At 38.3% G+C, this 15,116-nt stretch overlaps 1 protein-coding gene across 1 annotated transcript in view; it reads left to right on the top strand.

The window, feature by feature from the left end:
* Window positions 1–15,116, top strand: part of SUCLG2 (succinate-CoA ligase GDP-forming subunit beta) — a 138,737-nt gene that overhangs the window by 80,241 nt on the left and 43,380 nt on the right. The window contains exon 9 of the mRNA XM_074836051.1: window positions 101–243. Coding sequence (XP_074692152.1) covers window positions 101–243 — 143 coding nt within the window. The remainder of the gene's footprint in view (window positions 1–100; window positions 244–15,116) is intronic.

The following is a 15,116-nucleotide window of genomic DNA, read 5'->3' as shown; positions in this document are numbered from 1 at the left end:
TTGAGCTGTGTTATGTGGTTGTGCTGGTACGTTTTGAGACTTTTCACAAATCTTACATACTTTTATGTGAAATATAAGCACTTGATGTTTACAATTACAGTCAATGGAGCTGGACTTGCAATGGCAACATGTGATATAATATCCTTAAATGGTGGAAAGCCAGCCAACTTCTTGGATCTCGGTGGAGGTGTGAAAGAAGCACAAGTATATCAAGCATTCAAGCTGCTGACTGCTGATCCAAAGGTAAAAAAAGTTAGGTTTGGAGCAGAAGCTTCCCAGTGCAGCAATACAGCTGTGTTACAGGACTATGAATAGGATGCTTAAAAATACAGATAATGGTGTGAACACTGAGGATGAGTTACTAAAGGGGTGGTCTGGGGGCAGGAAATTATTTTGCTGTGAGCCCCTGGACTGACTTTTCAGTTCCTGGTCCACACTCAGGTTTGCTGGTCAGTCTTGAATGGGTACTTTCTCAAGGCAGTTCAGCACAGAAATACAGATGTGGTAATGCTGGGCATTGCAGTGCTGAACTTTGAACATCTGGCTCCTCCAGTGGAATTTGTGAGGTGATTTAGTTACTTAAAATATCATTCCTAACAGTATAGTGCCACAGTGGAGTGAGAAGGAAAATGGGAATTAAGCAAATAGCTAATTCTAAAGGCTGATTTGTACTCTTTTAAGCTTGAGGTTTCTAAAATAACTGATTCTGCACTGCAGGATAGTCTGTGTTTAATTAACATTCACAGGCTGGAATCGTAGCCTAGTACGTTCTAACACTTCCTTTTGCAGATGGAGGTGCAGTTGCTCTTTTCTTTTTGAACAACAGGAGAAGATATTAGTCTGTGTGTATTGAGTAGAAGTTATTTCTAGAGATGCATGTTAGCATGCTGAGGTCATTGGTCCCCTTTGCAGACAGAAGTAGAATATCTACTGAGAGAATATTGATCAGGCGTAGGTATTGGAGCAGTGCCAGCTGGCCATCCCTGCCAATGCAGTTATGCTTTTGTGTGTAGCCAGAACTTAAGTTGCTGTAGACGTTTTTACAAATGAAAATCTGTCAAAGGGCTTTGATCATCTTTTCCATCTCCTGCACCTAAGCATCTCTGCTGAAGTGCCGATTTCAACATTTTCCTTCTTTTTGTGGATCTGGCTTTATCTTCTTTATCTCTCTTTTTCTGCGTTTTCATCCATTTTCCTCACGTTCATTGTGTCCGTGATATTAGCTCCTCTAAATACCACCTTCCTGTGAAAATTGTATCGCTGTAATTGTATACCCTGTGCAGCAGTAAATGATGAAATGTTGTGACTTTTCAAATAGATGTGGATATTGTTCGCAGCAAAATTTCAAGGCAAAATCCGGAAGAAAATTTACAGTACAAAATAAGCAAAGGTCAACTTCATACTGTAAGATCTTTGCAGTTGTAACTCTCCTTGCATGTTTTTAAGGCATGTAGTACCTTGACAGCTCAACTGTACCTGGAGAGAGTCATCTGCAATATTTAAAACATTCTTCCTGGATCTTTTTGCACTCCCATAGACCTGCATCCTGCTGACCTTTTGTTTGTAGAAGTCTAGGTTTATGTTCTTCCCAAGACCCACAGGAAGAGAACTGATTGTCATCTTCTACTTAAGCGATCTTACAAGCTTCAAGTCCATTAACATGCCTAAAGAGCACAGACCTGGAGAAGTAGAGAAGCAAGATATCTTGCCTGGGGCAGAAGGAAGAAGGATGGGACTTGAGATTTGTGCTAGAAAATCTGATCGTTTCCTTCATTTCTGATGCTAGTAGACATTGTTATGTTTGTCTTCATTTCTGTGAGTTTTAGCTATTCTCAGGACATTACAGGAAGATTTGTTTGTGCATGTTTGAGTTGTTCTGCAGTGTGTGCTTTGTATGATGATCAAGGTTTGGCTGAGATGTAATTTAGTTCTGAAACTTGTGTTAGTGGTGGAGAAGCAGGTGCAGTAAAGTCTTAGATACACAATTTAGCTGATGATTATCACTAGGCTAAATAGGTTCTTCTGTCTGCTACAGCACAAACAGCAGGTATTATTTTGGTGATGAAACTTACTGAGTTTAAACAATTTTAAAACAAAAAAGGCATTTCAGTAGCTCTCAGCTATATAACACCTGCATGCGCAACATTTGACTTGTAAATGCATTCTTCTGTTATATATTCTGCTTATATATTACTGCTTAACACTAGCTGCTTACACCAGGGCTAGTGAAGCTATGCTAATTGAGACAGCGGGGCAAAGTAGAAGGTAGTGTGGAAAGGACCTGAAATAGTCATTTATGCTTGTGTCTATGCACAGCTATGGCCGTGCCATTCATGACTTTGGCTGAAGATGCAGAAGGCTTTAGCCTAAATGCAGCACAACTCATTCTTCATTAATTTGTTGCCTCCTCTCTTCCTTTTGAATGGCTTTTCTGATGTTTTCTTCATTCACAGGAAGAATCACAGAACAGGTCCATTGCATTTCTCTTTTGCCTGTTCTCTTTATTGCACTCCAGGAAAAAAAGGGAGGATGGCTGCTTACAGTCCCACTATGCTCTGTTATTTTGTGGTGCAGGGAGAAGAGGGTGCTTCTGAAAGCTCTCTGCTCCAAGGAGTGTCGTCCATAGCAAACTTGGATGCACATACATAAGTGACAGCATTGTTGGCCACTGACATTGTGTTTTTATTGAGATTTAATGCTGTCACCCATTTTTAAGTTATTTTGAGCCTAGCCCTGCACATTGCCAGTCATACCACACAGTTCTTATCCCTGAGAGGCTTGCCAAGTTTGAGTCACTTCAGAACTGTTTCTTGTCAACCCTTTCAATTTGACTGATTTTGCTTAGAATGTCACTGTGACCATCAGCAATACTGTCTCAGTTCCACGTGACATCAGGTGAAAAATTTCTCTTAAGGGTAACTGATGAAGAATATGTATGAGATTAAATTAGGATTAGGGAAAATATGCTGATATCCCAGTACATAATAGGAGACTGTGGCAGCCCTGGCAGTTATATCAGCCTAACATCAAAGCACTTGTTTTTCTTACTGCTCTGCAGTTGAATATTAATATAATTTAATAGCTATTAAAAAATAAGTATTTAATGTTTTATTTCATTCTGTTCAGAAAAGATAGTAAATGTCTGTTATTTCCTCTCCTCATACACCGTGTCCATTAGCTCACTAATACAGAGTAAGGTAATTGAATGAATCCTCTCTTTTCTTAACTAATAGTAGGCTTTCAGTCCCAAGAGTCTGTGGCTAATGCAGCATTCAGAGTTTGTATCTGGTCAGTCATTTCTCTGTAACCTTTAACCTGTTTCCTACCTTGTTTGAGAAGATAAAAATTTGCTTCTGAGAACTTGAGGGATAGTTAATTGTTGTAAATGTCTCCAAACAGCATTGAGCCTCTGAGGAAGACTACACAAACAAGCAAACAAAAAAAAAGTCTGGAGGCCTGTAATCTGGAGCAGCACTTTTACTTATACTGAAATGTGACACTGGTAGTGTTAAGGACATTGCAAGAGAAGAAATCTTCCGGAAGGAAACTTTGAAATAGATGTCTTTCTCTCTCTTTAGTTGTCTTTAAAATGTCTATTTTGTATTAAAGCAAAAAAATACAGGTATGCCATGATTTGATTTAGTGAAGCAGGGGATATTGTTTTTGAGAAAAATGAAGATCTTGACTGGTTTGCCGCTGGCTTAATCTGGCTGTTGTCAGTGTCTATAATTCTTAAAAAAAAAAAAAAAAATATTTTTTGTTGCAAAAGGTTACCCACTGACTTTTGGATGGAAATGCTGTCTCTGGAGTCAGTGACCCTTTCATACTCTGCTGGTCTTGTTTGCAGTCTGCCATATCCAATACTTCCTAGGTCAGATGGGTCATTGCAATGGTTCTGAGTTCCTTTCTTTTCACTATCTAAATTCCAGACTTTCCCCCCTGCCCCCTCCTTCCTACCTGTCTTGTTTCTATGAGTTTGTGCTGTGCGTCTGCTTTGGCAGAAAATGAACCATCTTCCCTCTTTTCAGGTCATAACAGGAAAGGGGAATATGGCTTGATTCTGGGTGTTCAAGCTGCTGGGAGGCACTGCAGGAGCTTCATTGCTCCTCTTTGTCCCACAGTCAAGTAGAAGAGGTTGTTTCCTTCAATATTTCAGAGGTTCTGAGTGATGCCTGCCTCTTCCCTGCATGAAGTGCTGTTTCAGCCATCCTCACTGAAGTCCTCATCTTTGAGTACTCTCACATCCTTACCAAGCTCAACAGGTGCTCGTTTTTATTCACACTGAAGTCCTGGACCGTTATATTTAGTGTCTGATGACTGTTTGTAGGATTCAACAAGGTTTTGAAAAGGCTAAAGCTGAGTAAAACAGTCTTGTCAATAAATCTGCTGTTCGAGGCACTGAAGCTTGGTTGCCATCTCTGCCCTCTCCTTTGGCCTAGAGTTGTCACACGTATCTGACACTCCTAAATTCCTGCGGGTTTTTCTCTCAGCTTTTTTGTACACATTGCAGAGAGAGTCAACATAAAGTTTCAGATGTTGGGCGGGCTGAATCATGTTTTTGAAGACCCTAGTGAATACAAGAGCCCATAATGACTAGGCTCTTGGTGAGATGTATTTAGTGACTACAATTAGGCAAAGGCCAGAAGCATCTTACGTACAACCTGAAGTAAGTCACATCCTCTACCTTTTTCTCCCATGCCATCCTGATAAAATAAAGGTAATACTGTATAGGTTACTGGTGTAGGGGAGTTGCCCATTAACGCTGACATAAATGGTATGTGTACTTGAGATGTGACCCAGACGAAGTACTACAAAGACTTTCCTCAGGCTTTTGGTTATACATGATCCCTTTCCTTTGTTGTTCTTTCTCCTGAACAGAAGCTAAACTACAGAAGTATGAGTAAAACAAACTAAGCTCTAAGCAGGTTTGTTTTACCATTGACTGGCTCTAGTCCTGAACTTAACAGTTGACTCCTATTAGAAAGTCTCACTGCGGGCAGTTAAAGGCCAAAACTGTTTGTTGATCTTGTTCTCCTTTTCCCCCTAAAGCTCCTTTGACAACCTTTTTTTAAATCTGTCATTGATGATACGACTAAAGACTTATCAAATCAATTGATGTTAACAAGTGTTTGCTTGTCATTTAAGCAAAATACTATTGACAGATTGACAAACATCTCTCTGGAAAAATATTCCATATTGACATCTGTTAACTCATATCCAAGGAATAAGTAATATCAAACACACACAAAACTTCATTTGTTTTTTTTCCTTTAGCTATTCTTTAGTCCAAATTCAAATTATTGTTTTACTAATATGGAATAGGCATTCTTATTCCTGTCACTTTGCTTCGCCTGTTTGCTTATGTCAGATGCATCTCTCTGTCCACCTCAGTGATGGGAAAAGTAATGGCACTGATGTGTCTCACCATTAAGTTGCACGTGAAACAGAGGTCTTGAGGCTTTTATTTTCCAAGCATCTGAGAGAGTGAACAGAATTCTGAAAGAGGGTATCATAATCATAATTTTGCAATTCACTTATATTCCAGCTCTGCTTCGTGTGAAAGTAATACAGTTTATCCATCCTTATTATAGAAGACATTTTTATTGCCGTTTTATCCTTGTGGCTTGAGGGTTTTTTAGTGTTACGTTTTCCTAACATTGCAGTCCATTATGTGGCAACAGAAGGGATAACGTTATACCAAGAGGAAAAATTTCTCAGATACCAGAAATAAAAGAAAGGTTGCCTTGTATAATTTATTTGGTCTTTATTTTGGGTGAATTAATTCAGAATTGGGTGAGCTAGTTCAGTTAAGACAGTTCAGAAAGTCTGCAAACATTCAGTCAGTTTGAAGTGTAGTGACGATATCGGTGTGTTACTGGACTGTTTGCTCTCACTGTGCAACTTCAAACAAGGACCTGCTCCCAGTTTTAGGGGGAAAAGGCTCTTTTGTTTAGGGTTTCTAACTAGGCTTGACTATATAGTTGAGGGTTTTGTCCTGGAAGTTCTGCAAAAGTCTATCTTATCCAATGAGTCTGTACCTAGTGTCTGACTGTTGTGTTACAAGCCTAAGCTGAAAAGGGGGGTTGGAAGATAAGCTTCTTAGGAGTTGCCAGGTGCCTGTTCTGTTCCCAACCAATTATTCCCTGTGTCCTGCCCACTGAGGCATTGTTTCAAACAGTCTGGGAGAAAAGAGAGTGGAAGAAGAAGAGGGAGATGTTGGCACATGGCATTTCTGATCCAGGACTGGGCACTGAGACATTAATCACATCAAATAAAAATAAAAATAATGTTGGCAGCCAAGTCGTGAGTGCAGGCAGTTTGCACAGCTATTTAATGGGATCTGCAGAATGTCTGTTGCAGTATTAGACATGCCAATCAGTCAAGGCTATCAAGTCTGCCTTGACTAAGGGAAAGAGAACTTCAAAGGCAACATCCAGAAACAAGAACCAACTCGTTTGGTTTTCTTCTGGGGCTGTCTTTGCCCATTGATGAGAATGGTTATTATTGCTGCTAGTCCTGGAAGTTTTGTGTAGAGTGAGAGAAGGGTGCTTTGGAGAGTGGGAAGGGAACTATTAATTTTTAAAAGTCATAAATAAAAAATAGTGTGTAGAGGTTTCAAAAATATAAAAACTAAAATGGCCGCAATTGCTGTGATAGTCAGCCTTACCTTAGTTAGAGCATAGGCTGGTTGCAAATAGTTTGTCATGGATTTTCTGCATTTAATGGACTCTTTGTCAGTAGCGGATTTCTCAGTGTTACAATAACGATAATTCAGTAAGACTAGATAACCTATGCAGCCTGTGTCAGTGTGTGTGTAATGTTGAAGAAAAAAACTAAATGTAAATAGCATTCAGTTATGGACATATAATACGAGTGTTAGCACTGGATTTGTTTGAATTGTCAGATTGTATGTCATTTCAGATAATGTAGAGGAACCCTATTCTTACATAGTCATTAAAAATCTTTTTGCTTTCTCATTCAAATATCATGCACCCTTTACACACTTCATTGCCCAGCTGTTCTTCACACAGCATGAAAAGTCTTTGTGTGTTTTTTCTGATTCACACAAGAGGGTCAAGCATCATATTCTGTTTTGAGTACTCTAAAAGCTGTAACTGAAGTTACTGTAGTGACAAATATCTGTGTGTTATGGTATACTGTTCCACGAGTGCTAACTGGTAGTCCAGTGTTCACACCTCTGCATAGCCCTTTATAGCTCCAGCTGGGTATCTGAAAACAGTGGCACTTGAATTTAGTGGATGCTTTTGGAAGTTCAGGCTTTGACTGCTCTGTCTTTCCCCCTCTGTGTGAACTGTGGGTTATAATACTCATCTACCATAGATGACTGCTCTCAACACTGATCAAAAATTATATAGTCCGTTAAAGAAATTAAGTGCTATGGAAATGATAAAAGTTATCACTGTTCCTTTCCTGCTTATTACAGAGCCCTATCCTACTGGCAGTTTTGTCCTCAGCATTGGTTTTGTAGAAGTGAAATACTAAATTTTAAAAAAGAAAGTCATAATCAATAAACCTGTTGGTGTTTTGCTGCAATTTTTACGTTTGTGTAAGATGATGTCTAATCAATCATTAAAGTATACCACATAGATTTTTGGAAGCTGGATTTTACTAAGTCATTGTAATATTATCTCCTCATACCACGTAGAGAGCCCCTTTTGCCTTGGGGGTGTGTAAACACATAGGGAGAGACCATCCTTTTCTCTTATTTAAAATAGACAAAAGATTCAAGGGTTGAAAGAGGAACCAGACACAAAAAAAAGGTGAAGGAAACCTTCAGTTAACTTGGGTAATCTGCCCAGTGGTTGCACGTCAATGTCTGCCTCAGTAAGGCAAGAAGTAATAAGGTTTAAATGCAGCAGAGAAATTCAGGTTAGCTGTTGTGAAAATTGTCCAGCAGAAAGGGTAGTTGAGTCCTACAGCAATTTATTTTAGGAACTTAGAGGCTATCCAGCACCTCAAGTTTTTAAGAACTGGGAAAACAAAAATTTATCCAGGGTGTTTCAGGAACAGTTGATCCTGCCTTGGGGCCAATGAATGGACTGGACGTTTCTTTTCCTCTTTCAGAGAACAACTGTAAACCTAAAGCTGTGATTAGTAATTTTATATGGGCAATAATGCCTTGACTTTCAAAGCTTTTCAAAGTTTAAGATTACTGTTGTGGGATCACAGTTTGTAGAGGTAGAAACGACCTATTAGAGCACAGAAACATCTTGTAAAGATGGGAGAAGTTGACAAAGGCATGTTGTATTTTCTGCCCCAGAGATATGTACAAATACTTTGCCTTTAACCAAGGGTATTTGAGCAGCTCATAGTTCTTTTATAGATACTGTAGGATTTGCGTTTATAGGAGTAATTTAGGAGTTTCCCCACATTTTTATTAGCACTGAATTGGTGAGAAAATACAGACTAATAGAACCTTAACAAGGATTTCTTCTAATGTGTCTTTGCAGTTTTGCAGGAATTAATGTGAAATGACTAGTCATCTTTTAGAGCACTTAAAGTATTGAAAAGGCATTCTTTCATTTCATTGAAGCATTTTTTGAGACTGATAGCATATTGCCAATATTTATGAAAATGTGAGGACAGTTATGCATTTAAAATGCATAATTGAATTGTCTTGATTTGCAATCAAAAGTAATGTATTTTTCAAGAGCATGTGTAGTATTGAGTCCTAAGTAATTGATATGTAAATATACTTTAACATGAATCTGCCATTATTTATAGGCACTGACAAGTTGAATGCCTTTTGGCATTTTAAAGTTGACTATAATGAATCTTAAAAAATGGATATGAAAATAAACTTACTAAGCAAGAGGAAAACTTGCAGAGATTTTGTAATCACCTCCTTTGTGGCAGAATAAGGAAAAATCACAAAGGTTTCCTTAGAAGGTAAATGCTGAAAAATCTGTGGAAGAACCACAACAAAAATTGAGCTGTTAGGTTTGGATGGCATTTGAAATGTGTGCCAATTACCCTCTCTGTAGTGCTATCCCTTCTAAAATAGGGACAGAAGAGCAGACGTTTCCATTTCCTCAGAAGACAGCCTGCCTCGCCCTCTTGAGATAGCTGCTGTGTGGTCAAAGCTTGTTGCATTTTCCTGCTTGTTTGGAGGTACATTTGATTAATGATCAAAGTGATAAAGGATTTTTTAAATTGGCTTCTTTGTTCATTAATGCTTGGGACTGGAGAATACAGACTTTCCTGAGGCATCCACTGATGAGCCAGTGTGGCTGAGCCTGTGGTGGGAAGGGTTTAAAAGAAGTATATGGTAATGGTTACGGGACGGTGTATGTCTCTTGTAACGTCATAGTACAGTATCACTGTCTCGCTCCAAACCAGGGCCTAAAACAAAGGGAGACGGATACAGGCAGTAAATCTCCATCTTGAAGACTTTGCCAGCATCACCTCTAACTGCCAAATGCCCGCTGCCATATCCAGCGCGTGCAATATAATGTGCAGTTATGTTTGTGTGTCAGTATTGCCTAGTTAAAGGAAATGCCATGCATAATACATCAGAAAAGTGTTTAATCCTTTACCGTACTTTACAAATTGATTAAATTTTGAAAATTTATATTTCACTATTTCACTGTTAGTGAGGATAAAAAGGGAAGATATTTTAGGAATCTCAATTTGGTAATTAATCTCAGTGAGATGAGTAATTTATTATGAATCTATTTATAGATCATCTATCTAGCATACTTACAGAAGAATGAAAGACTAAATTTCATTTTAATACTCATTATTTTTAAGTGTTTTGAGGTGTTATGGCTGTCTAGGAAAGTGTTTGTTCTTTCCATCAAAATGAAGAAATTTAATCACCTTACCTCCATCTGTTCCTGATAGAAACAGGCCTAGATGATGAACCATATATTTCAGGTAGGTGCTTTTAGCCATTTGTACTGGGTAAGACACGCTCTTCTGAAGTGAAATGAATATCAACTATTTTTACTTATAATTTCAGAAGCAACCTTGATGAATGGAGCACAGCTAAATAGAGCACAGGTTAGTTGAAGAATAAGACAACTTTTGGAAAAAAACCTCATGAAATATGACAAAGTTAATGAGCATTTTTCCCATCATAAAATTATCTTTTAAAGACAGAAGAACAGAGACCTTGATCTTGCTAAGGTTTTTAGTGTAAGGATATGTCTATACTTTAAAAAAAAAAAAAAAGTGGAGGGAGGTTTGAAGCAGTTTTTTTTTTTTAAATGATCTTTTTGTCTCTAAGCTAAAAAAGTGCAGTGTCAGGTTCAGTAATGTGGTTATTGGGGAAGAGGAGAGAATTGCATGAAAAAATACAGATGTTGCACTTGTCTCTGATGAGACACTTGTGCTCTGGTTTGCATCCTAATATAAGAAATAGATTATGATAGGTGATCTTGTTCTAACCTATTATTGTTAATCCCATATGCCATCTGAAATGACTGGCACAGTGATGTGATCAGGAATAATGTGTGGGTCTGACAAATATGTAGCTTCTAAATTCATTGGCATCTTTTTAAGAAAAAGATGTTAGAACATCCACCCATTTCTATGGAAATGTCATTTTGAGGTGCTGTGTATCTTCTGATATTTTCTGTATTCCACTGTAGATGCCTTTTTTTTTTTCTTTCCATTTTTTTTTAGTGTTGAGGTAGGGAATGTATTTTTCTAAAGTATGTGAACTTTGGTTTTGGAGCAGGATACACTCTGTCTTTCCAGTCTCAGGAATGTATTTAATTTATATTTGAATAAGAAAAATATTCCTTGGCCTGTGCTCATCCATTCATTTGCATAGCTGAGCATAGGATGATGAAAAAGCTTTGGAAAAGACAAAAATTATTTGAAATATGGCTTAATGAAAGAGAGAGAAGCTATTTCTTTCCCTTGAATCTCTGTTTTGTTTCAGGTAGGACTGAATTATTTCACAACTTCATTATTCATGCTCCAATTCAACAAGATATTCAAACCTGTTTCAAATTTTAATATTTTATAATCTATTATTCTGAGTGGATGGGTAAAGCTGAAATAAATGAGCCTATTCACTTTTAAAGCTTGTCGTGTGCTTAAGTACTTGGCAAATCAAGTCCACATCTACCACAAATGAGTAGTTGTTACTCTTGTTGCTAGAGGTTTAGTTTCATCTTCTAATAAAAAAACTGTCTTCTCATAGGAAGATGAAAATTAGTCCAGTTTCTCAAAAGATGTTGACTGTGTTGTACCTTTCAATTTTGTCATATTAGGCAGTCTCTAAAATCAGGTGTTTTCTTTAGAGTAGTGTGGAAAGTGGAGAGCTTATCTCTTTCAGTGCTCATACTTTGACAGCAATCTGCAGAAAACACGAGTTATTCCATCTCACAGTGCCCAATTCTTCTATGTATGTAGTCTGGGGTGGGGTGGAGGAATAGCAGGAATATTCCAAACAGACTCTGTGGGTGTCTCACCGTGGTTCCTTCAGTTGCAGAGGAGTTCAACTAATTTAGATAGCTCCAATATTCTTGTTAGCCAATGTGAGTGGGGAATAGTGGGGCATACAGTCTGTGTAAAGCAGCATGAGGTTGTAAAGAATGAGGTCTACAGAAATAATCACTTCATTCAAAAGCTGGGCAAAACTTGGGAACTGTCTGTGTGAATGTATTGGATTTTGTGGTTATCACACTGTTATCTTCATACATCAAACTTGAACTATCCTTGAGAAAAAACACATTTTGTGCTGTTTATATCGGATAGTGAATACATTTTATTCACTTGATCTTTCAGTGACTTTGACTTGAATTAAATGTGTTGCCCTGAGCTTAACTTTTTGAATTTTCTTTAGGGTTCTAGCTAATACCTTTTGGGAAGGGAAATAGTTTCCCTGTGGTTTTGTTTGTTTGTTTGTTAAACTTTTCTCTCCATTTTAAAAATCCCCATTTGTTTGTTTTGCACTCCCAAGCACTGTAACGGGTTCTGGCTTAACTCTGGTGAATAGAAAGCAGGAAATTTTCTCTCCCCAGTATTTCACCTCCTTTTCAGCTCAGAGGGTTTTACTTCTCTGTCCCCTTATTGAACGGAATCCAGCCGCCTTTTGCTATGTGGGTACCTTCTAAAGCACTAAAAGGGAAAGTAATCTTAAATGCCTGTATTTAAAAAATGCATTCCCTCTCCATTATTAAAATGACAATATGGATTCCTTTCTAAAATGTGGACAGAAAGTCTAGTGAATACTGAAATGAGTAATTCAACCTTCTACCAATGTGGTTTGATTCATTCCTACAAATCTATAAGCAAAATTAGATATTCTTTTTTTTAATTGGCTGAAGTGTACTTACAAATTGGCTGGATATGGTTATATACCTCATTCTGGTGCTGGTACTTCTCAGTGGGTTGCAGGGGAGTTGCCTCTGGTGCTGAATGCCCAAGGAAGGGATTACATATGGCAGAAGGCAGCAGGTAGCCATGGGGGCTAGAAGCTACAAACTGGCCTACTCTAGGTTACAAAGCTGGGATCCTATACAGGCTCTGCTTGTCAAGGGAAAAGTGAGTCCCAATTCCCAAGTATTTTCCTATGTTTCTGTTGTAAGGCAGAATAGAAATGGTAAGCTATTTCTTTGCAGTGGTAGCACCTAAATGATAACAGAAACTGTCACTTTAACTGAAGGGTTTTCATTGAAAATCTGAGATTCTTTTAATGGAAGCTGTTGATTTTTCTTTCGGTTGGTGGAAGACCACACATTTCTTCAAAGGAAGAGGAGTGACTCAATGAAAAAAGCTTAGTTTTTAATCTTTTTTTTTTTTTTTTAATGGAAAAATTTTCAACCATTTTGAGCCAAATGTCTTTGAAAATGCCTATTAAAAGAAAATAAGTGCCTCTGTGTGAAAAGACAGATGGACAATGTCTGGCCAAATAGATTTTCCTGAAATTTCAAAAATTATTCAGAGGTTTTCAGCAGAAAAAAGCAAAAATTTTGAAGACTTTTTTCAAGCAATTAGAGGATTTGATCAAGAATAAGGTAGCCTTACTTGTGAAGTGTTATGTAATTTGTTCTCTTTGGTGGAGTGCAGCAGGTATTGTACTATTTCAGATATTCCTAATGAATAATAAAAAATATTTCACTGCTTATACAACACCATTTTCACCTTGAATGTTCTGCTATGGCTTAAAAATACCTTATTGTATTCTTTTTCACTTACATACATATTATACTCGTCAAACAAGTAGGGGGAAAAGAGAACTAGATTTTTTTTCTTAATTTTATACATGCAGTTCGCTACAGTGAAGTGTAAATGGCAATGTGTATGAGGATCTGCATATGTATATATGATTGCTGCTCTTACGCAAGTTGTGTTCACGTTTGCACAACCTTTTTTATATGCAGTGCTGGGTGTTGCTGTACTTTAGAAACCGTTTCTAATTATTTAAGGGTAAGCTTGAACGACCAAAAGAGCTGCAGAGCACCAGATGTGCATTCCCCCCGAGCGTGGGGGAGATGGAGCGCGCTGTGGCTGCTGGCAGGCTGCTCGGTGCAGAGGAGCAGGCAGCTGGAGTTGTCGTGGCAGAGCACTGCCTGCCTCCGACCAAGACCCTCGGAAGTACCTCAGTGTAAGCAACACAGCAATCCTGCCACCAGTGCCATAAAATTGCATTTCTGAGTGGATGGCATTTGGGCTGACCATGTAAGCCAGTATTCACTTTACCAGAAAAGGGAATGAAATCTCTGTTGAGCCAGCTCGGCCAGATTGAGCTGTATTTACAGACAAGCTCCAGCTGAGAAAGGTCTTTAAGCAAAAGTTAATATAAAGCTCGGTCCTTTGACAGAGTAATGCCGACTTTGGTGATTAAAGCAGAAGCCTTTGTGTAAACTATGGGTGGCTCTCATGCATGGTAGATTTGGAATTAATAGTGATAATAGGGGAAAAGAGTAAAAGCATCTCATTAAGAAAATAGATTACATACATTCCTATGTGGTGTAGACAAGATTAAAACTTGAAAATGCTGAGGCTCTCTTTTTTTCTGAACTAAATCTTGATTAAGTCAACCTCCCAGAATACTGTTACAGGCCTGTAACTGGGGGGGAAAAAAAAAAAAAAAAAGAAGAATCAATTATTGGGTGGAAATGAATGAATGTGCAGAGTCAATATTTTATAGTAGGTGGTGAAAGTTGTATGCCTGATGCCCAGCAAATCATTTGATTTAAAGGTTTGGGACTGCAGTGCTTGACTTCTCATAGAAAAAATATAAAAGAGCAAATTAGTATTTGCTGGAAAGTCACAGAAACCTTATCAGAATTGTTTAGTTCCTGCTGCTCCCTGGAGCTTTTCCTCTTCAACCATTGATTGAGTATGTGCTCTCTGAATTGTGAAGGATTTGCCTTTAATCAAAACTTCCATGGGGCCCTATACAGTTGGTTTGAGTTTTTTGTGTGTATTACTTAGAGAGAATCTCAAATACATTTTTGTTTTCACTTAATCATACAAGCCATGGAAGTAATTGAACTGAAAAGATAAAATAAAAGCAATTTAAGCAAAGATGGTGCCTACATTTCAGCAACATTTGCCTAACTCCCTTAATAATGCTAAAAGTTTGTTGATCTTCAGTAAGAAAAGCAGGTGGGTTCATCCTTCCCTCCTGCCAGTGGAACAGGTTCCACCTGACTGACCACTGCAGTTTTAGGCTTTTTATTGAAGAACTTCCTTCCTCCACTTGTAGAATCAGTGGTCAGCTCTGTCATTCCCTTCTGTCAAGGAGTCAGATCTGTGGCAGTTTTAGTGTATCAAAGATAGTACTCCATGGCTGCACCCTCCTTCTCTCCATTTGGACCCGCGCTCATCTGACACCGTAGTCAGTGAGCTACATTGGCAGAAGACTAAACTTGTAGAAACAGAAATAGATTGGTTGCCTGAACTGGCTCATTACTAGGTCACATGAGTAGCTCCTGGAGGACAGTGCTTGTCTAGATAAGCTGCAGTCCTTCACCCCTACTGTTGGTCCTTGCTCACACCAGCCTCTCGCGTTCTTTCTTGCACTGCATAATGCTTCCATCTTCGAGTGCTCCTACTGAATTCAGTGAAACTACTTTCTAGTCGTATGTTGTTCGGCATAATCTTCTCCAAAAGGAATCTGGTCCATTAATGAA

This window comes from Strix aluco, chromosome 11 (genome assembly GCF_031877795.1).
Source record: "Strix aluco isolate bStrAlu1 chromosome 11, bStrAlu1.hap1, whole genome shotgun sequence".
Classification (NCBI taxonomy): domain Eukaryota; kingdom Metazoa; phylum Chordata; class Aves; order Strigiformes; family Strigidae; genus Strix; species Strix aluco.
The sequence above is the reverse complement of the archived record's forward strand: the minus strand, read 5'-3'. Positions and strand labels throughout refer to the sequence as shown.